This window comes from Plectropomus leopardus, chromosome 12, assembly GCF_026936395.1.
Source record: "Plectropomus leopardus strain MGB_pleo_1.0 chromosome 12, ASM2693639v1, whole genome shotgun sequence".
Taxonomy (NCBI): domain Eukaryota; kingdom Metazoa; phylum Chordata; class Actinopteri; order Perciformes; family Serranidae; genus Plectropomus; species Plectropomus leopardus.
Window position 1 is genome coordinate 29,885,301 of NC_142187.1, and position 26,555 is coordinate 29,911,855.

Sequence of the window (26,555 nt, forward strand, 5' to 3'; positions counted from 1 at the left end):
TATGAGGCTCCTCTCTGCGGGGCCATTACTGGTGTTGATAGAACATGATTATTTCACTCTGCAGCAGAACCAGCTCTGCTCATCATCCATGCTCTCCAGGGGTCTGGACACCCACATGTTTTGGTAAAAGGCTTGGCTCCGTCTTTCTGTTACTGTCAGAGGGAACAGATGAGTAATTCTGCATGTTTTTGCTGAGTGCTTGCATACCACCCACATCAAGGGTCTGGATGGGTGCTGCTGGCCGTTTGATTGATAGCTAAAAGATGAATAAGAGTAATCAAATATGTATAGAACAAAATTAGAACGACTTAATTTTGCACCCTGATGATGAATTAATGGTTATGTGAAAAAGGGAGCCCAAATCTTGATTGCTGATGTATTATTGCATCAAAAGAATTTTGCCTTTTGTTTTTATTTGTGTCTAATATTTACCGTTAAATGTGTTAAGCATTATCGTTTCTGTTAGCCACAAATTGTTGCCTTGCAACGTTCACAATGCAAAAATTAATTTGTGACTGATAATCAACACATTTCAGAGATGCAAATGTGTGTATTTGTGTGTGTTTGTACGATAGCGAGAACGCCCCCGAGGATGAGGACGACTTGTATGCAGCAGTGTACGGGCTGGAGGAAGACTATGCAGGTGGAGAGATTTATGAAGACCTCATGAGAACGGAGCAGCATCCCCCATTGGTACCACAATGAGTCACACATGCACACACACGCACACGCACACACACACACATGCACATGCACGCACACACACACACACACACACACACAGAAACTTCAGGGGGTGAAAGTTATTGGTCTATGACCTATAACACCTCAACTTCTCATCTGATGCAATTAAGCAGATGAATCTTCTTCTGTGACTCGGCATCTTTATTTATGGCAACTCTTGAGTCTTTACTGAAATAAAAGTACAAATACATAATGGAAAAAGTCCTGTATTCAAAATTAAGTATTATATTATATTAAGTATTATAGAAGCAATTAGCATGTCAGCATCATTTTAGTATTGTAGCCAATTTAGTTGGAGCTGATTTAAACCAAAAAAGGTTTAAATCAATACTGTATCATAAGATACAATCTATACAAATGTATTATATTTTATAAAGTCATCCTATAAATCCAATAAATCTTTTAGACAAAAACACAGACACTGTGCAAACCAAAGAGAAATCATCCCATTCCCTGATTTATGTTTGAAATGATTTTGTTGATATCAAACACACCTACAGCGGTGGAACTTAGCCGTGATCCAGTATTAAATGTCCGTCCATTCATCAGCCTCCTGCTGTACCTTATTGCTGTGCAAGACGCACGCACGAAGTGTGCACATGCTGCTTAAGAAATACTGTTGTCTGAAAATAATTTGTATCAGAAAAATGAAAAAAAGGAAAACATCTGAGTTTCAAAATTTGGTAATGCCAGATATTTAATATGAGTATTCTGAGTTCATATTAGTGTAGCTGATAAACAGAAGTAAAGACAGTCAAACCATATTTTTAATGTGTACGTTATTTCTAGAAGCAGGCTGAGGTGGATGTCCGCAGCTGCTGCCTCACGGAGATCAAACAGACGGAGGAGAAATACACAGAGACCCTGGAGTCCATCGAAAAAGTACATAAACTTCCTGTTCTATAGTGCACTAAGATCATATAATGTTATATGACAAATGTTTCCTTAGTGTGAAATTCATAAATCCGGTGCCAACTTTTGTACAACTTTGTTGTAATGGGGGCAAAGTTGAGAGATGTCTGGAAAAATCAAGCATCTGTAAATCTGTAAAAAAAAGCCCTTAATGTCATTAAAAGGGGTATTTCAGGGAAACCCCAGTTATCATTTCTCCAACTTCACCTGCAATCACTTATCTGATATCTAGTGTGATGACTTTTTTTCTAATAGTTTCAGTATGTGTGCACCCTAGCTGTTGTAATCAAAAATGACCTTCATTACTGTTTATAGATTCTAGTTAGATAATTATTTAAAGACTCTGAGGAGTGACGCTGAGATTTTCATTCAGGTTTTCAATTATTATTTTTTTTCAGTATTTCCTGAATCCTTTGAAGAAATTTTTCTCTGCTGCTGAAATCGACAAAGTTTTTGTCAACATCCCAGTAAGTTTCCCTTATTTTCACATGACACAGAAATAAAATATTAATGTACAGATATTGATTTCTTCTTTCTCTAATGCAGGATCTGGTTAAACTTCACAAGAGCCTGATGGTCGACGTGCAGGACTCCATCTTAAACAAAAATGCCTTAAATCTGTACCAGATTTTTATCAGCTACAAAGAGAGGTATAAAAGTGGCAACCGCAGCGGTATCTCCCAGAACTTCCCCTCCGCTTCAGCTGAATGTGGACAGAAAGTTTAATTTCCACTAGCCAGTAGCTCACTGTACTTTCCCTTCACAATTTGCTCTCAGTAAACTAGCACAAACATTGCAATACATTCTCTTGAAATACTGAGGCAGACATATAAACTTAACCCTTTAGTGAGTAAAATAAATTTAGTTAAAGAAAGAAAAACGAACAAACAGATAACCTTACCTTAAAAAAGTGCTTAAGAAATTATGAGAATTTTGTAACATGATTTTAAATATGTAATTATAATAATTAAACATATAGTTTTTCCCTAGCTAATTTATTTTCCCCTAGAAATTCCCCATAGCTTTTAAAAACAAATGTCTTGCCAAGTTGCTGATTGCCTTTTTTTCCTTTTTTTTTTTTAAAGACAGTTTTAAATAGTTGTGAAATGCATCTGAAAGCAACCCACGAAAAGTGATGTCGCTCCAGGTTTCAAAGGGTAAATTTATATCAGAAAATTTGAAATGTGGATCATTCTGGCACACGGGCTGTTAGCCAATTGCCAGTTTTATATCTGAATTACATCTACATGTTGCCTCAGATTTTATGGCTATTTTTCTATTTTAGTTCTCTATAAAATTCTTGGTCAAACTGAAAGTACGACAAAATGATCGTTACATATTAGAGGATTGGATTTTCTTCTCAGTCATATTATGATGTTGTGATGACTGTCCTGCAACGAATTCTGTATCAAAGAATCACTTGATACCATCTTTACCATGTTGATTGCAACACATCACGAGCTACACTTTCCAATTTTGAGTGAGTTAGTTTTGACTATCTGGCTACACACTCTCACTGTCCCTTTCTGTCTTTCCTCTGAATTGTAGACTGCTCATTTATGGAATATACTGCAGTCGGGTGGAGATCGCCATCGCTGTTTTAGACCTCATTTGCAAAGAGAAAGAAGATGTTCGTCTAAAGCTGGAGGTGAGACATCTGACAAACACATACACATGTACACAAATCCAGTTTCCAGCGACCCCTTGTGTTTATTTTGCACATTACATAAATATTACTTTTTTTTCCCATAAGGGGTGAAATCCAGAGGAACATAAGAAACTTTGACCGACTTTAAGACAGCCAAAACAAAATATTACCACATTTTGTCCCAATTTTGTTTATTGATTTAAGTAATGTTAAAACCTAATAAACACACTTGTGACAATAGACCTAATGGACAAAATTTTTAACATTTATTAATTTTTACTAAAAGTACTAAAGTCATTTAGGCCCTTTTTGGCTCAGAATAGTTGAGTGTAATCAGTAAATCTTGATTTTTGATATATATCTCTTGACTTCACAAGTACCCCTTCGGCAGTAGAAAGAGCTCACTGGGAGCTTTCAATTAATTCATTTTTGTCCTTCTGGTTCTCACTGCTCCTAAAAAACATGATAAACCATCTTATGGTGGTAAAAATTAATTAAAATAGCAGATTTTATGTGACAGATTTTAAGTTAAAGAAAATGTTAGATTATTAACTTAGGAAGTCAAGTTAAGTCAGTTTTATAATATCAGAAGTCACTATTTGTCTTATTGGGCTTTACAGTCTGTTCAACATATGGCACCTACCTGAAAAAAAGCTTTAATGGGGAAAGTTTGGATGAAGCTTCAGGAGGAGCAACTGGAGCACATCTGTTCTTCTTCTGCACAAACAGGTGTTCACAGAACCGACCAGCATCATAAAATTAGACCAAATGATAACGTAGATTTCGATAAATTGGAACAGAATCCAAAAAGTTGGTTTTCAGCTGGAATAAAAAAAAAATAAATAGCAGGTTTACATTGACCTGAGTTGCAAACTGTGACTACATTAGTGGATCAGTCATATTCTGTAGGTTTGCAAGACAGGATGGAAAAAGCAACGATGGAAAGCTCAAGTGAGAAATCGTCAGACTAAAAGAATTTGCAGTGGTCTCATTAAAAGGGATAACAGAACAAAAGTTCACCTGCAATCATTGCTATCCGTGATTTTCATCTACGCTTTACTTCTGTTGTGCATTGTGCAGTGCCCTTCATTGATTACACATCCTTAATTACAATGGTTCCACCTGAGACCGGTGGAAACAGTTCAAGAACCAGAGCTAACAACTCAAAACCCACCTTTTAAAACAAACCGACAATATCTATCTCCCACTGCTTCCCCAAATCTGAACTGTCATATCCTCTATATTATGTATTTGTATTTGTTTTTCTGTTTCATGTAAGTCTCTTTCAGTATATTGTATTCTTTATTTTGTCATTTCTTTTTGCATTTTAAGCCTCTTTGAGTACTTAGAAAAGTGCTACATAAGTCCTGTCAGTTCTTCTTATTATTATTATGTATTTGTGTATTGTTACAGGAGTGCTCAAAGAGAGCTAACAATGGGAAGTTTACGCTGAGGGACCTGCTGGTTGTCCCGATGCAGAGAGTCCTCAAGTACCATCTACTTCTCCAGGTATGAATGTCTCACTTCACTAGTTTAAAGCTCGAGTGTCAAACCACGTCTGTGAGTGTGCTTCTTTTTTGTTTTTTTTTTAAGGAAAAATCATATTATTTCAGGGATCAGCAATCCCTGTGGTGTGTCAAAGGGACAGCTCACCCCAAAATAAAAAATACATACTTCTCCTCTTACCTGTAGTTCTATTTATAAATCCAGATTGCAATGTGTCTTTCCAGATATCACCAGATATCAGATATCAGACTTCCTATAATACATCCATGGATATCACATGAATATAAAATACTGTAATAATATATGATCTGGCCTCTCCATGCTGTAACCATTACCTTCTCCCCAAGATCAGCAGGTATAAAAGGCCGTGTTTTTCATTCTTGACCTGTCTTGTGCAAACAAGAGGAGGACCCCATTATTGTTTTAATCTTGTGCTCTCGTAAATCACTAAAATCATTTTGTTTGAGATATATGCTTGTTTTTAGCAATCCACAGCAAAGTACATTTATTTTATACATTTAAAAGCTTTAATTGGCAACTCATCTGGAACATTTGTGGCTCACTGCCTCACTCCAGGACCCCACATTTGAGGCAAGAATAAGTGACAACATTGCCAAAATTTGACCTGTTTCTGAAGAGATTCAAACTTTGAACCTTTTCAGAGGATTTCACACACATGCATATTTTGTTGTATTACATTTGTCTATGAATGTAATTTACTCCTCAGAGATTGAGCTCTGGGAGATTCTGTTATTCATCTCAGTTGACTCAAATTGTGTAATGCCTTTTTTTTGTCAAGTGGCCACTTGAGGGCGACATTCTCCACATGTTTGCTTAATGTTTGCCAGCATCTCACATTCACACTGCAAAGCTCATCTATTTTGACAAGTCATTTAGGTGTTGCATTTACTTTTTTCACATCTGGCAAAAAAATACAATAAATAAATGACTGAAGTTACATCATTTCGGCCTGGCTCAGTGCAGAATTTCCTCAATTTAGAGGAGATCATTTATTTCTTTAGTGTCTGTCACCTTATTATGAAATAGATTCCGAGGTGTAAATATCCCCATATTGATTATACATGCTTCTATCTTGTCTTACATTTGTGTCTGCCTCCTAGAAACCAGACATGCAGCCTTTCTTAATCCCCCCCAATTTCACTACCCTCTGATAGCTGTGTGACACTGTCTCCACTGGTTAGTATGAATCAGAGGTCAGACTATAGCTGTCAGGGCAGCTGAGGACAATGACCAGAGAGCTGTTTTAAATTGTTGAGGAGGGTAAAGGCCTCTGTGGTAAATGGTGGTGATCCTCAGTGTTCCCAGACGCCCCCGAGGAAAGACTTTGGGAAGTGAGTGAAGAGATAGAAAGGAAGAGGAAATGAAGTGGACACAGCTCAGCAAGGAAGCAGTACTGTAGCACCATGACTGAAGAGTTAATCTTTTCATTTTATAATGTTATCTGAGAGGTAATGAAGGGCTTAAAATGACTTCACCCAACTTCACGTTACACAGCAAAAACAATATTAGCAGTAATGTCTCAGTCTAGACTAGTATAAGGTTATTTGTCTCATGTCTTCGTTGTTGTTTGCCTGGTGTTTTGGTGAGATTTCACGGTGCATCTGCAGGTTACACTTGCAACAACTGCCACATGTCAATTAATAAAACAGACATGTGGGTGTTGGCAGCATGATGTGGTCAGACATTTGACAGTTTTTGTATAAAGCTGTACAGCTTCACGAACTCGCTCCTACACATGTTTTATTAATTGTTCTGTGAATTCAGACAGCAGAAAAGTTCCATTTATCTGTCTATTTAGCTCTATTCTACAGTTGATTAAAAATAAATGATAATACTAGTGAAGCGCATGTGCTACATCTTTGCCTAAAATCCCCTTTCTGAACTCAAATTAGACTAATTTAAGATAATTTTCTTATTACAAAAGTATAAGTTCTGCTTTTTGTTATAAGAACTACATTGAGGCTCTCAGTGGAAAATAAAGGTAGCAAAAGTAGACTGAAAAACTTTGCAAGTCCCATTATAATATTATATATTATATGAGTGAATAATTATAACTTAAACACCAAAAAAATCAATTTATTGAAAAATATTGATTCTGATGATTGGAAATGGTTTAAACACTCCATTTTTGCAGCATCAATACACAGTTGCTCTTCTTGGTCTCTCTTAATGTTAAGGTTAACTGCAGACATTCTTCGATTCTCTGCTACTAGCCAAGAAAAAGAACATCATTTTGAAGGCAGAAGGTAGAAGTTAGATTTATTAGTCATTTTTTAAACAAAGTTTAAAAAAACGAAATTTCATTTGTTCTTGATCCTGCTACATCTTAAGAGTTAAGGGGTTGAGTTGATTAAAATCAGCAGCCACTATGAAAACTCTATCTGGTTCTTTGGGCGTTTTGCTGCTGGTGGCATCATTCAGTTCCTTCAGATCCGGGATGTTAGCGGTTAACCATGTCTCTGCTGAGATATGTGCAGAGCAGTCTCTGATTTCCTGTTGCTGAGTGAGCCTCAATCACACCTCATCCACTTTATTCTCCTGTGACCGGACATTAGCCAGAATAAGGCTTGGTGGAGGAACAGTTCTTGGTCCAAGTCTGGTCAGCCTCGCCCTGATGCTGGCTCTCCTCCCTCTCTTCGTCCGGCGCTTTCATCATGTTATGTCCTTGTTATATTTATAAAATTGCAATTCATTAGAAATTTTTAATGTTAAGCCCTTAATGTCAATTTTTCCTATCCAGTATCAGTGTTTTTTAAGGTATTGTGTCAAAGTTTTCAGTCTCATGACCAAACTACAATCCACTAATGTGTGAGAGGCATTTTTGTGTTGTAGCTGGCTGGACCAATTTTCTACTGATCATATATTTTGGTCTCCTCTCCTCAAGTACAAAAAATCAATTTAAAAGTAGTCTTTATTATGAAATCATAACCTGATTACTCATGCTAAATGTGTTTTTGCGTGAGTGTGAGTTTTGTGTGTGAACATTTTTTCCCTTTCTGTCCCCCTCTAACAGGAGCTAGTCAAACACACTCAAGATGCTGCTGACAAGAGCAACTTGAAGATTGCTCTTGATGCCATGAAAGTAAGTGCAGTGCTTACGGTAAATGGTCTGTAATCACTGTGATTTCAGCTTGTTTCCAACAGCAGGCTGATTTACTGGAAACAGTCCCCGCCATTCAACTATCAACTTTTATTACATTACCAAAAAAAGAGTCATAAATCATTCATGTTTCTCTGCAACAAATGGGCGTGAACTGATAAAAACTTTGCATTTACATCACATTAGTGAGCGCTCCAGTGCGAAAGGGAACCTCAGCATGATCGACAGTTGACTTTAGGATAAAAAAACAGGAAATGCATAGCTTTAGACAACTTGAAGGCTTGAGTCATACTTTTAACAGCTCACAGAAGCACAAACAACACCCTACAACATTAGTATTTACATGTGTATTAGTATGTACAATTTCAAGAATAGGTGGCGATTTCATGAAGTATGTTTATATGCTTTTTTTGCTAGCAGTTAGATGTCATTGATCTCTCTCTCATGTCTGAAGTTACAACCTGCAGTTGATAATCTTAGCTTAAGATAAAGAGCAGAAACTTATTAATGGTGGTGGTGAATGGTGAATCTTGTTTTTTAAATCTCTTCCAAAAATTATGTGTAAGCGACTGTTGATTATCTATAAAGGGGGGTGGGGGGGGGCTGCAAAATGGGTGACGCATGTCAAATGATTTTTTAAGCACTGGGGATGGACTTGAATATTTTAAATGGCTTCAGGGAGGGAGAACTTTAATTGATTACATTTTGAATATGTTTTTAAATACCCTCTGAATCATAAATCCTTCTGGCAGGTTTGAAAAGGCATGTTTTCTTTAAAAATCACCCAAATCACAGCATTTATCATGACCAGAAACTGTCAAAACGAATTTATCATCACATTTTCAAGTTTCTTTCGGTTCCTCAAGACATCCTTTTTTTTTTTTTTAGGAGTATTTGTTTGTTGTGGTGAAAACTCTCACTACCATGCTGTTTGCTCATTGCATTGGCCCCATAACTATATATGGAGTGACTATACAAAAAGATATCATTATTTATGTTGAAGGGATGGTCATGCATTTCCCCCCAGTCACTCAGGGAGGCTCAAGGACGACTTTGGGAGGGTCTAGTTTACAAAACCAAACCAAACCAAACCAAACAAACAAACAAATAGAAGGCACACCTCAGCCACTTGTCTCCTCTGATAAATAAATAACAGTCCCTAAAAACAGGTTTCTACTTCTAGTTTTGTGATGATAAGCTAAGAAAGCACAAACATCTCCTGGCCCCAGCTTCATATTGAAGATACAAGAGTGGTATTGACTAACTCTCACAAGAGAATAAATGTGTTTTTGATAATATTTCCCAAAATGTACAAATATATGACATTTTCCCGCCTCCTCACTGAACTAACCCAATAAAATGTGTGTGTCTGTATGTGTTTGTGTGTGTCTATGTTGCTCAGGACCTGGCTCAGTTTGTCAATGAGGTGAAGAGAGATAATGAGACACTAAGGGAGATCGACCAGTACCAGAGGTCTATTGAAAATCTGGTAAACCAAAATCTTTTCCTACAACTGTCAGCAGCTGTTAGTGTATCTCTTATACAAGTGCAGAATATCAGAGTCATGTTTCCTTTTTGTAGATGTTCAGCTTTGGTATCATCTGAAGGAATCAGCTAATAATACAAGAAATTACCTTAGATTTAAAGGGCTTACGCAGATGAAAACTAACATATTTGGCAGACGATATATAGATTAGCCTAATCATTGTTTATATTGGCGCTCTGTGCATTTTTGCAATTTTCATTTAACTTTTTAACTTTTTCTGACTTTTCTTTTTAAGTATAATAAAGATAGAATTAACCTTAAATTTTAGGTAGAGAAAACCTTAAAGGTTCTACCAGAACATGTTAATATGCATTCATGAAAAATACTGTTGAATATACCTCTATTTACCGTGTGTCTAAAATGCTCCATTTTAGTGCATGTCCCTTTAAGGCCCCTTCCAGAAAAAGCCCAGTCTGCCCAGTCTGAAGTGTTTGTGAATCTTCCCTGTCTGTGCTCTGCACTTTCATTACTGCCAGGGAATGACGGTTGACTCCAGAGTCCATCACATGATGCCATTGGGGCCCAAAAAGACTTTTCCCCATAGATTTACATTGTCTGTACATCAGTGGTTCATTTTTTGATCATCAAAGCCCCGCCAAACTGATTTCACTATCAGGATTTTATCAATTTGGTCCGGTAACCTTTTGACAATCTAGAAGGTCTGCAAGAAGTTAGCAGAGCACTAAACCGGATGTTAGCTGTTAGGCTTGTCAAAGGTAGCTGCACAGCCTCACTCTGCCATGCTTGACCGCTATTAGTCTCCAGTGCGCTTGCTTTGTGGGCCTAAAAGTTTCGGGTAATTTCATACTGCAGAAAAAGAGATTTTTGGCTTAATGCACTACAGAGCAACTTTCAAAGGAACGAATGGAGCTGCACCTTGAATGCTGTATCCAGTTCTCTTAATACATCTATGCTGTAACAGCACTGTAATGGCACTTTCTATCTTTACATAGTATAGTTGTGACATTACAACATTACAGAAATCCTGACAACACATTTAAAGACAAAGGTTTCTGAATACTGACTGGATTAAGAATGTTGATATTTTCACAGTATTTATATAGCACCTACACCTGCTTTATAATGACAAAAAAAAGACATGGAAATATGATTATAAAGTATGGGACCTCTAACAACATGGCAGACCAGCTTAGAGCATTAATATTTAGACCAATAATCAATTAGTTTAAATTAATTTGCAACTTTTTATAATTGGTTAATTGTTTGTTTTTTTTTTTAAATAAGCATAAATGCTAAATATTCCCTGGTTCCAACATTTCAAATGTGAGGATTTGTTCCTTTTCTTTATCATGTATGATAATAAATATCCTTAGGTTTTAGGCTGCTAGACAGACAAAATCAGGACATCAGAATATATTACCTCAAGCTCTGGGAAATTTTAATTGTAACTTAAAAAGATTATCCAGGAAAAAACTTTTTTTATTTCACCTTTTTTTCTGTCATAAACACAGAAGAGAAATTAATGTAAATCCCCCTCAGAAAATAGATCAACGGAATTTATTTTTTTCCTCACTTTCCTCTCAGGGCTTCAGTAAGTTTCTTACATTTTATGGAAAACAATTAATTCAGAAAATAATCAGCAAATTAACCCATAATTAAAATAATTGTTAGTTGCAGCCCTAAACCAGTTAAAGGAGGAAGCAGCTGTGTCATTATTACCATAATTAAAATATCAAATTAAAGAGCTTTTTTTATTTTTTATTTTTTTAAATTTCTGTGAGACACTATCAATGTGGGTTTCAGCGTGGAATACAGTACCGTAAACTGCGTTCCCGAGCTGAACACAACATACCGCAAACATACCGTATGTATGGTGAAATATATGGAATACAGCTCATACATAAGGCAAGAGAAGCCATCACAAAATGTGGTAATGAGAAACAGGGACATGATGTGACGAGTTAATGAAGGAAGAAATCAGTTGTCAGAACCAGTAGCAGGGTGGAAAAAAACGTGCAACCAGCAGCGGAGGCATCATGGGAGCGAGAGCTTGTCAGGTTATGAAGACCTTCTCCTTGTGTTGACTGAACAGAATTGGCAACTTGAGGTGAATGTCATTGGTAATAACAAGAGTCTGCCAATACTGATGAGCTGATGGTGCCAGAATGGTGTTATCCTGGAAATACCTCGATATGTATCAAAAAAATAAGAAAACCAGTAATATGTCATGTTGGATATCTGGGTTATATTTAGTCACTGAGAGACGCTGATTATGTAAAAGATGGTTGGAAATGTGTCCCCAGTGACACACTTAACCATATTTTAATTATTTTAAACTATTACGCTTTTGACTTGGATTAGTTACTTATAAATGCATTTATTTCAAATGCATATATTTCATACATAATTCATACGTATTTAATATTCATTTTAACACCCTCTTATTTTACTTTCAGAATCAGCCTCTAAGCAGCTACGGTCGACCAAAAGGTGACGGAGAAGTGCGCATGGTCTCCAGTGTTGACAAGAGGAAACAGGACAGGTTGTTTGACTTCATTGTCCGGAGAGATTGCAGACAAGAAAAAAATTCACATTAAATATCTGATAAATGTCGCTTTATTGAAACATAGCTGTTCAGCACAGTTATTGTAAGTGTCAACAGCAGGGCCGTAAACACCTGCTCAACACAGAGTTCCCCAGGAATGAGTCCTAAACCTTAAAGTCAGTGGGTTTTTGGAAAGATACCTGAAAAAAGGTTTGTGGTTAACATGCTTAAGAGACTTTCATGTTTTGTTCTAATTCAATTCAATTTAATTTATAAAGCCCATTATCACAAAACACAGTTTGCCTCACAGGGCCTCACAGTATATGACATCCCTCCGTCCTTAGACCCTCACATCGCCTAGGGAAAAACTCCCCCAAAAAAACCCTGTAATAGGGGGAAAAAATGGAAGAAACCTCAGGAAGAGCGGCTGAGGAGGGATCCCTCTTCCAGAACGGACAGACATGCAATAGATGTCGTAAATAACAATTAAATTACAATAATGACAAAAAAGAAAGAGAAAGATAGAGGGAGAGGGATGCACAGCAATAATGGCAACAATACCATGTCATATTACAATAGTGATAGGTGTACTCTATGATAGCATGTGATATTACGTGCAAATATTGTGGGTGTTGATAAGAGTCCCATGCATATATTTAATTCGTTCTGTGACTTATAATACTTCTGTAAAAACCCCACTCATGAATTTTGAGGCTTTAATGTGTCTTAAAAAAGGCGATTGCTAAGAAGTGGCTAAATGAGACTATAGAGCGTCATCGTGCCGAATGCAGCTTTACAGCCTCACTGTGATAGGGTAAGTCATGCACCTGGGTATAGTTTGTAAATAGCATAACGTAATCTTTTTGCGTCAGAATTCATAAGCGTTCATAAGAGTTCATTTTAAGCAATAATCCAAAATCCAATGGAAAAATCCCATAGGCCTTTTGTCAGCCTACAGAAAAACGTTATCCCTGTAGCACTCGCCTTCTGTGACCAAACCCTCCAGATGTCTCACAGAGGACATTTTAAGAGTTATATGGCATAGTAATTGGAGACATGAAATAAAAATGAATAAATAAACTGGTTACATAGATATATATATTTTACTAAATTAAATTGATATTATTTCTTATGGCATTTTTTATGACATACTGAGCTCTTACAAAAGCTATAACAGTTGACAAATACAGCCTTTTTAATATATTTGAAAGGAATAAAACAGACAATACAGTAGCAGCTGAGCAACAGCAGGTTACAGCAATACCACTTGGACAAACCACACACAGTACTGCAGTACGCTGTAATACTGGAGGCAGTATTAATAATAATAAAGGCAATTTGTTAAGTTTATCTATGATTATAATTGCATTTGCTAATGGTTATTTTGGACGGTGGTGTGTTGTTTTTTGTTGTAGCGTAATAATTTTATTTTTCCAATAAATATTATAATTACTTTCTAGGTCAACAGTGTTCATGAGCAAATTTGTGTGTGTGTGTATATATACTTAATACAACACTCTTTCATCTGTTTTATAGACATATCTTTCTATTTGATGTGGCTGTCATTGTGTGCAAGAGACGAGGAGACAACTATGAGATGAAGGACATCCTGGAACTCAGCTACTTCAAAATCACAAACAACCCCACCACAGACAGAGACAGTAAAAAGGTCAGTTGGCTGCAAAAAGACAATAATGAACAGATGCTGCCCTCGTATATTAGTATTTGTGCACTTTACATCCCATTAAATATTGCCTCTTTATCTGTATCTACCCTCACATTTTGATTAGATTTTACAGATCATACCAATAAACTACACTACTGTATGAAAATGTTGCTATTAAACATGTCTGGCTACAGACATTATTGTGGAAATAAATGTCTAATTAGAGTAATCGAGAAGGATATTTTCTCTCTTTCTGATGTTGGGTCAGTCACCCCACACAGTTTATGCAGTGAGCTATTTTTCGCCTCGTGGGAACGTTTGCAGGCCGTATCGTAGTGAGGGAACTTGTTGATGTCTTGTTGATGCATGCCCGCAGATGGTGTCTTCTCACTCTGCTGCTGATTGCTAATGTGAAAACTGACAGCTTGCCAGAATGGGATGGTTGTGCGGTTTTTATCAAAGGGACTCCATTATCATCCTCATTTACTCTATTGTGCAATCATGATTTGTGTGTGTGTGTGTGTGTGTGTGTGTGTGTGTGTGTGTGTGTGTGTGTGTGTGTGCCAGTGATTGGTATTTAACAAGTACGGTCATGGTCTTGATGTGTTTGGGGGCATTATTCCTGGTTGTCTCTAGCATTATTTCTAAATTAACAATCTTGTTCTGACACAAATGGTGTAATTTTGCTCGGATATGTCATTATCTTGTATTCTGTTCACCTTCCAACATTTCGCCGCACAAAAGGACGCAGACACGTGTGAGAATTAATTTGCAGCAAGACACAGAAACAAAGAAAAAGACAAATATTCGCAGACATCCTGATTCTGTGTACCGTCATCCACCTGCACACACACTCACAAACACACACACACACACACACACACACACACACACACCAAAGGACCGAGATGCTAATATCAGGTGATGAATGTGCGCGGTCCTCCAAGGCTGCTTATAGCTATATATCATTTTCTGCTAAATGAAACTTCAGAGTGTGGATGTGGTGCCACTGAGCACCCACACAGTCATCAATGATTTAACACTCAGCTGAGCTCTAAAACACTCAGGACTTTGCAGGGCTGGCCAATCACTGACGGGTAAACCCCACCACTTTTCCTATTATTAGATACGACACAACAAGCTGGAACAGATTAGGGTGGCACAAACTGAGAGGTTTGGGAATTGATTGAAAATCGTTCCCAAAAATGCCCGGGCAAGGAGTTTAACGTGTAAGTGGTGCAGTGGTAGTGGATATTTGGTGGCCGGCAGTTGAAGAGTGTGAACATTTTATACCCAGAATTTTTGGAAAATTTCTGAAACACCACAGTTGAGGATTTTTGTAACTGTGGCTTCAAAGTTTTGATGATGTTTCTAAATTTTGAAAGTATTTGGAAAATTAAGATCATACGTCATGTTTGGTTCCTGTCAGGCAGATTAGCAGACTGCCTCACAATCATCACAGCTTAAGTCCTCTCTGGGCAGAAATCTGGTTAAACTAATAACTGCTTCTCTCCTGATGTTCTCAGTAAAAACAGCAGCCAACTCTCTCTTGGCTGATCTGTGAGCCTTGTGGCACAAAGACATAGAAAGTAAAGCCAGTGATGATTGATGACGGCATTTAAGGTGCAATGTGTCATGCCTGGCTACGTGCTCCATCTGATTGGGGGGCAGCATGTCACCTCCATACCATAGACTGTATAAATATTGAACATAGCTACTGTGATATCACCCATTGGTTTGTGGACTGCTGTTTTGAAACCTCGAATTTTGCATCCGGCCATTGTCATCTTGGTTTTCTGGAGCCAGAAGTGGCCATATTAGAGACTGACGTTGTGGAGGAGTGAGGGGAGATACCAAGGACACTCGGCCTGTTACTCAAGCTGCCCCACCCTTAAATATGCATACCTTTGGGTCTTAATAGTAAACTGCAGTGAACTGCAGTTTTTAGCACTTCTGCACGAGCTTCATTTAGATAAATAGATACTTTATTAAATCGCTATGGGGAAATTCTTGTATACTTTAGCTCCCATACAGTCACAACAATGATAAAAACTACAATTACACAACTACACAACTACAATTAATAAATTTTTTAAAAAGTCAATTTTACCATTTGGTCCAAACTAACTATACAAGCTCTCTAACCTCTTTCAGTCCAATAAATAAACAAAATAAATCTACAAGATGTCAATAAAAGTAGTATTTTACACTGCCTTGCTATCCAGGCATAAAACAATCTTCATTCAAAAAGAGAAACAAAAACATTTCGTTCTTCTCTCCAATGTTGCAACAATCACCAACTCTGGTTTGGTTGAAATTAACCCTTAATTCACAAGAGATAATACAAGAGAAGAAAAAATATAATCCCCACAATAGATTAGGCTCCGATGAATATTTAATGTAGTTACCACCAAGGTGACGTTTCAAGCCAGATGTTCTTTATCAGACAAGTTAACATTGCAGACACCACCTGCAAATACTAATAGACCAGGTCACCCAGTAAGCTCCCATTCATAAATACATAAAGACTAACACATAGATAGATAACAGCTAATGTGGATTAGACATGCAATAATTAGAGAAAAGAAACATGAAATTGCAAAAATCACTATGTACACATATATAGATAAATGTAAATATCTACATATATACATATAGACCTAGTTAATACTAGAAAATCATTCGAAAAATTATGTGAATAGCACTCGTTTTCAGATGTACAGTGCCAAGAGTGAATCAAAATAACATGAATATCATGTGAAAAAACATGTTTGTCACATTAAATGGAAATCTAAATTAAATCATAAAACTAAAAAAAAACTCAAATTGAGCCATATCTTATACATTGCATCTTTAATGTTGGTGTGTCAGACTACCTGCAGTTGCAAATTGTTTTTTTTGGGTATGTTTTTTTTTCCTATCCAGTTCTTTAGCTGGATTTAGCTCTAAAGGCATCATTTGGTATTTAAAACAGTGCACCTATTTATGCAACCCTCAAGTACAGAGTATCATGTTTACACCTAAATCTACAAACAAAATGTAACAACCTGCCATGAGTATCTGAGATTTATGATTCAAATGAAAAGAAAAACATGCAAAGTCTGAAAAGAGAGGCAGTCTGGTTTTAAGATTGCACTTGCTGTGAAATAACACTGAGCTTTTGAGCCACCCACCATCTAAAGTGTACTTAATCATTACAGTGCAAATGTAACCATGGTAGTTTCCCCTCTGTTCACATTAATATGCAAATGTGCATATGCATTCATGAGAAAATGCATTCAGTTTGATTGCTGTCTTCCTCCTGACCTCCACAGTGGTGCTACGGGTTCTATGTGACTCACCAGCAGGGACACGCAGGCTTTGAACTCTTTTTTAAGACCAGAGAGCTGAAGAAGAAGTGGCTGGATCAGTTTGAAATGGCCATGTAAGTACACGGAAACATGAACACCACACAGAATACCTGTGTGTGTGTGTGTGTGTGTGTACATCACAGGGAAAAATGACCATGTGCAGCTATGTGCATGCATGTGTGTGTGTGTGTGTGTGTGTGTGTGTGTGTGTGTGTGTGTGTGTGTGTGTGTGTGTGTGTGTGTGTAGTGTTTATTTTCCTTTGTTTGCATGCATGTTATTCCAAGGCCGACAGAGGTGTTGACTCTTTCATGTGCGCTGTTTGATCAGGTCTTTGCTGTAATTAAGCACACACTGCTGACAACAGTACGATAACGCGCACACGCACGCACATACACAAACCCACACACTGCACGTAAACTGCTCCAAAGAGCTGCAAAACTACAAAGAAGTCACCCTGCCTCGATGGTTCTTCAAATCAGTGCTTTACGGAGGTATATCTTTTGTATTATTTTGTAACAGTGGGAGGTTTTTGTCAGGCAGATATCCTGTCTGCATCCTTTGTTATGTTGATTCAGGAGTAGATGGTGTTGTTTTGACGTTACACTCTGATTGACTGAACAAACGCTTGTCTGTTTGGGGTGGATATGTTTAAAGAAAATATTCCTGATATGCACGCTGACTATTTACTATGGCCTTCCTGAATACAATTTTCACTTTTTATAGTATTCTGGATTAAATCTGATATATGGATAACACTTTCTGTTAAGTCAGGCATGTCCAAAGTTCGGCCCAGGGGCCAATTGTGGCCCTCAGACAAATAGATTATAATATTGATAAAGGTGAATAAAGGAGTTAATAATAAGGGGAAAAAATGTGTAATGAATCAGTCATACATAGAAAAATGTGTTATTATCCACCCAGGCCTGTCTGAATTATCAAAATAATAATAATAATAATAATGAATTGAGACACAAGGGTCATAAGTGTCACCGATGTATGCTCTGGTAGAGATGTACATCTATCCATGTGCAATTGAAATGCTTTTCTCTCTCCGACGTGAACTGAAAGTTGTCATGCATGACTATTAAAACCTACAAGACCAACAGGCCCTTGACACATGCTCAAACCCCCCCCCACCACCACCACCACCACACACACACACACACACACACACACACACACACACACACACACACACACAGATCCAGATTTTGTGTGTGCCTGTTTGTATTGGGTAATGACAGCAGGAGGAGTCCATTCACAAAGAGAAAATTGAACCTGTAAAGAGGATGTGGGCTCCTGATGAAGGACTCGCTTACGGGAGCACTCAGTTTAAGTGGCTCCTGGATGGTGGTGTTCAGTGCAAAAAGACGTTTTTGTGTCAGTTGTGTTTGTTCACATTCCAGAAAGGCTGCCTACTTCTGCTATTCATGTCTCCCCTCTCAAATTTAAACACATGCAGCTCAAAATTGAATTTGTCTGGGCTGGTTCAAGCCCTATTCATTTACACCTACACATGCGCAGGGGGGTAATGTGGCCAATTTGAAGAAACAAATTGCAGATTGTGTTTGCCATGACAAAGTGGTTTTATTTAGCAAAGTGATTAAGACTGTTTTGTGTATTTAGCAGATTAAAAGAAAATTGTTCCCACTACAGAGACACACGAGAACTTTGGTATGCATTCAGCCCCAAGAAGTTAACTAAGCTAACTGTTACCAATAAATCTGTGTGTGACTACCGTCAAACTTTAATGAATAGCCCGGGCTTTTATTTGCTCTAATCACTAAACTCAACAGACTTATATTTAGGAGAGACTTTTTAATTTCTTTTTCAGAAAAATATTGCTAGGCAAATACAGTTATTTATTTAAACCTCTTTTTTGCGTCTCTCATTTACTGTGCTACTATTACTGTATTCTTTGGTGCTTATAGTTTCAGTAAAATCAACTGAATGATTGAAAAGAAGGGAATTTTACTAATCTTATGAGTAGTATGTCCATATTGACAAAAGTTTAAACACATCGGAAATACATCGGTTTTTGTAAGTGTGATCTAAGCAGATAACTAGCATTATCTCCAGCGGGTAGCCAACATTTATACATCCAAAGAACTTCTATAAAAATAAACTGCTTGGTAACCAGAGCTTCTAACTGAGACAGGTCTTTATTTGTCAAAATATGTAGCCACACCTGGCTAGTAATTGGGACTTGCTTTTATCTGAAGTCACACAGTATTTGAAATAACACTAAATCCCCGGGAGGCACTTTTCCATAATGATGAGGTGAACTCACTGAAACATGTTAGCACTTTGCTGTATTATCAGTACAAGTATAAAGATGTTCTTAGCCACATTGGATAATTTTGTAACAGATTCTGACACACTGTTTACTGCAAAAACCACCATCCAAAGTGAAGTGCTGAGGGTGAGGCTACAGGGTCCTTGAGGATCCTTAAAAAGTCTTAAAAGGTATTGAATTAATTAGTCTAAAAACAAGGCCTTGTTTGGCCTTCAAATGTCTTCAATTAATTTTACTTTAATTAATTTTATTTTTTTTTCTCAATAATACTAAGACATAAAAGATACAATTTTATGTTTTTTTTCTGTAATTGTATTGTAAAAATCTAAAAATAATAAAGGTAAGTTTAAAAAAATAAAAATAAAGAATTTCACAGACAAACGCTTGCATTGCTGTCACCCAAAAGTCATGTTGTATGTTGAATTAAATATTTGGGCCTCCTCTCTCACCCAAATTTCAGTTATCGTGAAATCAGTGTCAAATTTCGTTTTGACTGACTTTGAAAAAGTCTTGACTCCACTTGCTGTAAGCTGTAGGGACCCTGGGCTAATGCACCTAGCCATGCTACAGCTGCATAGAGAATTACTATTAGAGAATTATTTGAAATGCAACTCAATTTTATGCAAAAGATGTAGTACAGGGTCTTGGCCTGAAAAACACTGAAAACTATATATATATATATATATATATATATATATATATATATATATATATGTATATATATATATATATATATATATATATATGCCTATACAGCATCACAAAGCCATAGACTCATTTCTGCATTAAACCAAGTTTTTGTTCTTACTCCATCATTTCTCAGATCAAATATCCGACCAGAGAAAGCCAACCACAACTCCCACCAGTTCAAGATGCACACCTTCGAAAGGATCACCTCTTGTAGTTTCTGTCACCTCTTGCTCAGGTAACATGAACAGACTCTTCTGTTTTGGATTATTATGTGAACCTGATGAAGTCTCTGTAAAGGTTTCGACATGGGACTCACTGTTCTTTGAAAATTACACTTTCAAATCTTTTTTGTTATTGATGGAATGAAAGGAACACCATGACTTTTTACATTTCAGTTTTCAGTCAGTTTTCCTCGAGCAATTCTCTAAAATTAACTGAAAATGGCTCATTAGCGCTGGGTTTAATTGAAATAACTAGACTGTTAGCTGTTTCAGTTTTTCAGCAAACAGAATCAGTTTTATGGTTTGGGAAAGCTGAAGGACATTTTCCTGTGTCATTTTTCTTATCTCGAGACTGTGACAGAAGCCAGAAAATTCAAAATGTCAAGGTATTTCTCTTAAGGACGCTGTTATGCATGAAATATATCCTGTGGTTTATTGTGTCCAGGGGCATCTTTAACCAGGGTTATCTCTGTCAGAAATGTGGGCTCGGGGCTCATAAGGAGTGTCTGGGTCGACTGGGAGTCTGTGGGAGAACAGGTGAGATGGAAGCCCAAACCTTTGTCCTTAACAGCTTATCGTGAAAACCAATGGTGTCATTTCCATAATATTTGCTGTGTATATTTATGTCCCTCAGAGAACATGTTTTTGGTGACCTTTTCTTCTAGCGCCACCATCAGGCCACAACTTCTACTTAAACTCACAAAATATCAAAATTTAAAAGGCAGATTTCCATGAAATTTACCGAGCATATTTGTGCTCCCTAAAGGAGGACTTTGTTGCATTTTTGGCTCTCCATGAGTTCCTCCAACACGACACTCGTACCAGATTGCCAACCTTGTACATAAAATATCTTACAGCAGGTATATTCGTTAGAAATATTTATGGTCCCCAAAAGATTAATCTTTCTGAATGATGTCATCTGTGCTACCCTTAGGCTTATATTTCCCTTTAAACACACCTTTATTTTCTCCTTAACCCTATGAAACCTGAGCAAATTGGCTATGAGTTACAAGCAAATTATGTGAAACTAAGCAAAAACAAGAAAATTAAAAGGTAAAAAAATTAAACTAAAATAAAAAATAAAGCTATAGATTGCATAGTATAGTAATAATAATAACTATAATAATAATAACAATGATATAATGATGAACTTTTTTAAAATTATTATTAACTTCTAATAATTTCTCTCTCTCTGTCTTGAATCTTTAATTACATTTATTTTAATTTTCAGGTCATTTTCTTGCCACCTTTTCCTAATTTCTTACGATTTGCAGAACATCCCTTGCCAAGTTGCTCATTGCTGTTTAAGCTTTGTTTTGAAGAGAAATCAAATTTGAATGCAGCAAAAGAAAACTGGTGTCCAGATTTTAAATGGTTAAATAAATTCAAAAGACAGCATATCACACATGGTGTTTTAGCAGTTGAAGGTAAATTATGTCCTTAAGATATTCAGCAGATGTTGCATCTTACTCCCGAGTGAAGCCTTAGCTCTTTGTCACTGGTCCGAGGCTGCAGTCCAGGTACATTACCCTCTCTGAATACACAGACAGTTAAAGGCAGCTCGGGCCTTTGACAAGCCTTCTCAGCAGAAGCGCTGTGGTCTTTATGCATTCTGAGGCGTGATGAGGGCCAGCAGGGGTTGACAGTTGAGGTTGTATGTCAGAAAGCCACCACACGCTCATATCGTATTCCTCTCACTGTGTCTGTCTCTCACCCGACTGCAGATTCTGCCAAGCCGAAACCCAAGGTAAGACCTGCACCGTTTCTCTTCTTTGGCTAAGACACCAACATTATAAGTGAGGCACAACACAGCACAAAAGATAATATTCACAAGATTAGCTCTACTCCTGTCAACAGCTGGCCAATCAGATCTCCTACTGCTGCGCTGTGGGATGGACATTATTTATTTTCTGGTGGTGCATTGCTTACATGTCTTTAAATGTAATGGATAATGGAACATAAATTATTGTATGCAATAGTCCACCTTGCACTGAACAATTTCAGGGAATATGCTGCAATTTACTGTTAGGATCAAGACCAAAGTCATGAGTAATAGACCTATGTAAATATAAATATCAGTAATTTAATTGCATTATTGATTTGAGAAAGTAGTTATTTATATGTCCAGTCAGCGCCAAAAGTAGTGGAATTACAGCGCTGCCACACCCAACACTATTTAAAAGCACATGTATTCTTATTCATGTGAAAGCTCCATATATCACTTGTCAGAAACTGATGAAGGCTTTTACTTTTAAAACGCTAGATGGAGAAAATGAATCACTTTGCAACAAATGCAAAAAGTTCAAGTTTGCCTCCAAGACATGTCTGTTTGTGCTACTTGTAACAACAAATCTAAAACGTGGAAACTCTCTCTAGGTGTGTTGTGGACAAAAGGATAAAAAGATCCAGTATTTATGATTTTTTCTTTTAAAATCCCCCAAAAGACAAAATGCTAAGAAATACAGTTCCTAAAATTTACTCTTGATGTCTGTCTTGCACTTTAAAAATGGTTAGACCACATTTAAACAACATTGCAACATTCACAGATGATTGTATTTAGTATGACTCATTCTTCAGGTCAGGCTGATCCTGTGTTCTTTTTCTTTCTCTGTAAATCTGTCTTCCTTCCTTGTTTCCTTTGTTTTCCTCTGTCTCACGTACTTTCTCTCTCCATCCACAGGAAAGCACAACACCACCAGACCCAGGTCAGTATGGCACGACCACTTCACCACTTTTGTGAACCTGCTAAGGGCTTTACGTGGTACCTCTTAAGCTGCTTTCATCTCTCTCCTGTAACAAAACAAACATGGGCAGGATGAAAAGAAGACGGTTAGTCAGAGGCCAGAGAGAGACCTGGAGGAGATAGATGGTGGTTTAAAGCTAACCCTCAGATGTTATCAAACCCCCCGCCCTTCTCATTTTTGATCAAATATTACTCAACTCCTTTTTTTTTTTTTTTGTTGCCCTAAAAAAACCCTGAAATGTTTTTCTTAGAAATGCACTGACATGAATCTCTCCTGCTCACATACAGGGTTCAAAGAAGGTTTCAACAGTTTCCTTTTGACAAATAGATTTGAGTAAGAATAACCAATGAATAATAGGATGCAGAAAGATCCCTTAACCAATGCACAAAAAAAAAAATCCCTTTTCTCACCGCATGCTGTGATGCCTAAATCCAAGATGGCATTGAGATGAATTGGAGTGGGTGGAATCATTATGAGGACTATGGCGAGAGAAATGCTGGCAGAAAAGCACTTCTAGCAGTCTATATGCCGTGGCCTCAACCGCTGAGCTGTGCCTTTATGATAAATCAATTTCCATAAGGGGCTTTATGAAAAAGACAGCCGTGCTTATTGTTCTTATTAAAAACATGAATGTGAGATATTCCATTCATTTGAGGTCACCGTCAGCTAATAGTCTCCCCGGGCTGGTTTGCAGGGGAGCTGTGGCTGGTGTGTCTGAGGGGGCTAGATGTGTGAGTCTGTGGAGAGTAAGTGGCTGTGTCTTTAAAGTTGGCAGGGGTGTTTAGTCTTAGCCTTAGCCGGATGCTTGTGGCTGTGTTTGTCTGCCACGCTGAGGAAAGATTGGAGCTGCATTGTACAGGAATCAAAGAGATTAATTTTCTGTGAGAGTAAATCACTGCTTTTTAGGGATGGTGCCATTTTGATGGTTTATACCAAGCCCAATCAAATTGACTGTCAGGACGTCCACATTTATGCACACGTTGAAGAGCGATTGTGCTGCAACATTTGGGATGATGACAGTTGCATACAGTTTGATTTATATGCACGATTATTGCAAGAAATAATTATTCTTATAATAATTATTGAAGCAGACAAACAAACAAAACAAAAAAAAATGCATCCACCCCCAGTGATATCTAGTCATGCAGATAGTTTTGGTTTTATTTGCCCATGTTTTGACATATCCGCCTCTGAGATTTGTGCTGTCAACCCAACACAAAGCAGTTGTGATGGAAAAATTTTGTTTATCGTGCTCAGAGCATGGAAAAAAACATTTTAAGAGCAACTTAACAGCAGCCAGAAATCTTGTTTTTTCCAACCTCACATTACTGCAATAGTACAGAAGTGTACTCCAGAGTGCATCAGCACACCATAGTTTGCTGTTGTCAGTATGAAGAAGTAAAAAAACCAAACAAAACAAAGCAAATGAAAACAGATAATGCATCAGAACATATCCTTGTGTATGTAGGCCGTAGCTGCAGTTAGCTCTAATTAGAGTAAGAAGTCTCTGACTTACAGTTTTTTACTGAGTGCATAAACTAACAATGGGCCTCATGCAAAAAGCGATTTACAAATGTTATCTTATTTTTGTTTATATTCACAATTTGTTCTTATTTTCTTTATTTTTTACAATGTTTCAGAGCACCGTTAATAGTTTAAGAGAAAAAAACATCTCGTTTTCACTCTTCACAAATTGTTATGCAACAAGAGGAAGCAAGGCACATTAAAATTTGTGGGCTAAAAATATACTATCTGCCAATTTTATTTTATTTGAAAAGTCTTTGCACATGACACAACCCCTGCCCTTATAGTGTCTAGGGTGCATTACCTGTGCTAATAGGTCACTAATGATCAAGTGAGATTCATCATTAAGCACACCTGGGAAGAGCAGATTAGAATGGTTAAGAGCGTTTGGTGAATCTGCACTAAATTTATTTTAATTTTTCTGTCAATACTTTTCACATTGGATACATGTGTATGTGTGTTTACTGCACATGTGAAAAAACATTCTAAAACTATTGTTTACAACTCAAAATACTCTTTGAGTTCTTGGTTGAAATGTTTTTTTTTGTTCAATTTCTTTCTTTGGTTTTGCTGTTATTTTAGGTTCTCTTGTTTGATATAGGATACACAAAAATTAGCCTTGGGCTTCAGGCTATTCCTTTTTTGGTTATCGTGATGCATGTCACCAAAATGAAAATAATTGTTTCATTAATTTATTCTATACCCTGCACACAGAAAATGCCAAAGCCACAAGTGTTTTACATGTATACTATCAGTGCATAGTTATGGAAAAGAATAGGCATCACAATATCAGTTGAAGTAAATATTAGCATACAGTGTAATTCTACAAGTCTACTAGAATACTTGGAATCCGATTTTTCCAGTTTAGTCATAGCCTGAGCAAAAATAGCTCTTTCTCTCAAATGCCCTCTCTCTTAAAAAAAAAAGAAAAGAAAAACATCACCTGTGCCTTCTTCCTTTGTCATTTTCAAAAAGCGTCTCATGGTTGCAGTATTTTTGATCTATTACCTAAAAGTAATGAGGCTACACGTGGTTATTGCTACTCTTGCACCTGTTGTATGTTCCTCTGGATAAGCCTCTCAGATAAATGTTTTAAAGTATGAGTATGACTGTGTTTGTATTCCCTGTCTGCTAGGTTTACCCAGGATGGTTGTGATCAGAGACTACAGTGGCAGCCCCTGTCCCCAGTGCGGGCCCCCACTAAGCATTCATGCGGGGGATGTCATTGAACTGATGTTTGCAGACCTGCACAGCTCCTGGTGGCAGGTGCGTGTCACTTAGCTCATCCTCGTTTTATCTCAACATCTGTGACTCTATGAAAAAATAACATGTTACGGCTCACTGGGTTAGCTGCGTGCAAGCAAAGTCTTTGCAGTGTCATGGGTTTGAATCCGTGCTGCGTGTCACCTCTTCTCTCTTTCCTGCTGGGTGTCTCGTTATCTGGAAAAGCTTTAAAAAATAACATATGAATGGGATGACATCAACAATTTATCTCCCTTTGGGCATTATTGTTTATAAATCACAAATGATATCGTTTTATCACATTGTGTGTGCTGTCAGGTGAGCCATAAATATGATATTATTATGACATCAGAGTAATTAGAAATATCAGTCGAAGAACTTTATGAACCCCAGTTACATTAGAAATAGGTATTTGTCTGTTCTTTCACTCCTCGGATTGAATCACAGCCTCCATCAGATGATCTAACCAATTAGCGGCTTCAGCTGATTAATTGAGTGTCACAGTGAGACAATAAAACAGCAGACACTGGAGCCTCTGGAGGATGTTTTAATGGTTGGTGCACAACCTCATGTACAGGCACATTTAGCAACCATCTCACGAGGTCAGCCAAAGGTTGACAGCATTTGACCTTATCTATTTTTGAAAGGATGGGCGATTTATCTGGGGTCTTTCGGCAGCCTCCCTAGCTGTTTCTCACTCTGCTTTACGGCGGCATTAAAGCCTCATCCTGCTGTTGGTGCTGCTCCAATCAGACTGCAGTCTTTGCCAACGGCACGGCTGGGAGTTGGCGCTCAGCCCGATTTCCTATGCTCCGTGTTTCTCTCTGTTGTGACAGAG

The 26,555-nt window shown here is 37.4% G+C and overlaps 1 protein-coding gene across 3 annotated transcripts in view; it reads left to right on the plus strand.

The window, feature by feature from the left end:
* Positions 1-26,555, plus strand: part of LOC121951493 (guanine nucleotide exchange factor VAV3-like) — a 77,378-nt gene that overhangs the window by 26,211 nt on the left and 24,612 nt on the right. For all 3 annotated transcript variants that reach the window (XM_088085777.1, XM_088085778.1, XM_042497828.2), the window contains 16 exons: positions 576-693; positions 1,534-1,626; positions 2,055-2,123; positions 2,203-2,306; positions 3,205-3,304; positions 4,718-4,813; positions 7,845-7,913; positions 9,334-9,420; positions 11,895-11,980; positions 13,520-13,652; positions 16,964-17,073; positions 20,120-20,221; positions 20,653-20,744; positions 21,932-21,954; positions 22,888-22,912; positions 25,611-25,741. In XM_088085777.1, coding sequence (XP_087941903.1) covers positions 576-693; positions 1,534-1,626; positions 2,055-2,123; positions 2,203-2,306; positions 3,205-3,304; positions 4,718-4,813; positions 7,845-7,913; positions 9,334-9,420; positions 11,895-11,980; positions 13,520-13,652; positions 16,964-17,073; positions 20,120-20,221; positions 20,653-20,744; positions 21,932-21,954; positions 22,888-22,912; positions 25,611-25,741 — 1,438 coding nt within the window. The remainder of the gene's footprint in view (positions 1-575; positions 694-1,533; positions 1,627-2,054; positions 2,124-2,202; positions 2,307-3,204; positions 3,305-4,717; positions 4,814-7,844; positions 7,914-9,333; positions 9,421-11,894; positions 11,981-13,519; positions 13,653-16,963; positions 17,074-20,119; positions 20,222-20,652; positions 20,745-21,931; positions 21,955-22,887; positions 22,913-25,610; positions 25,742-26,555) is intronic.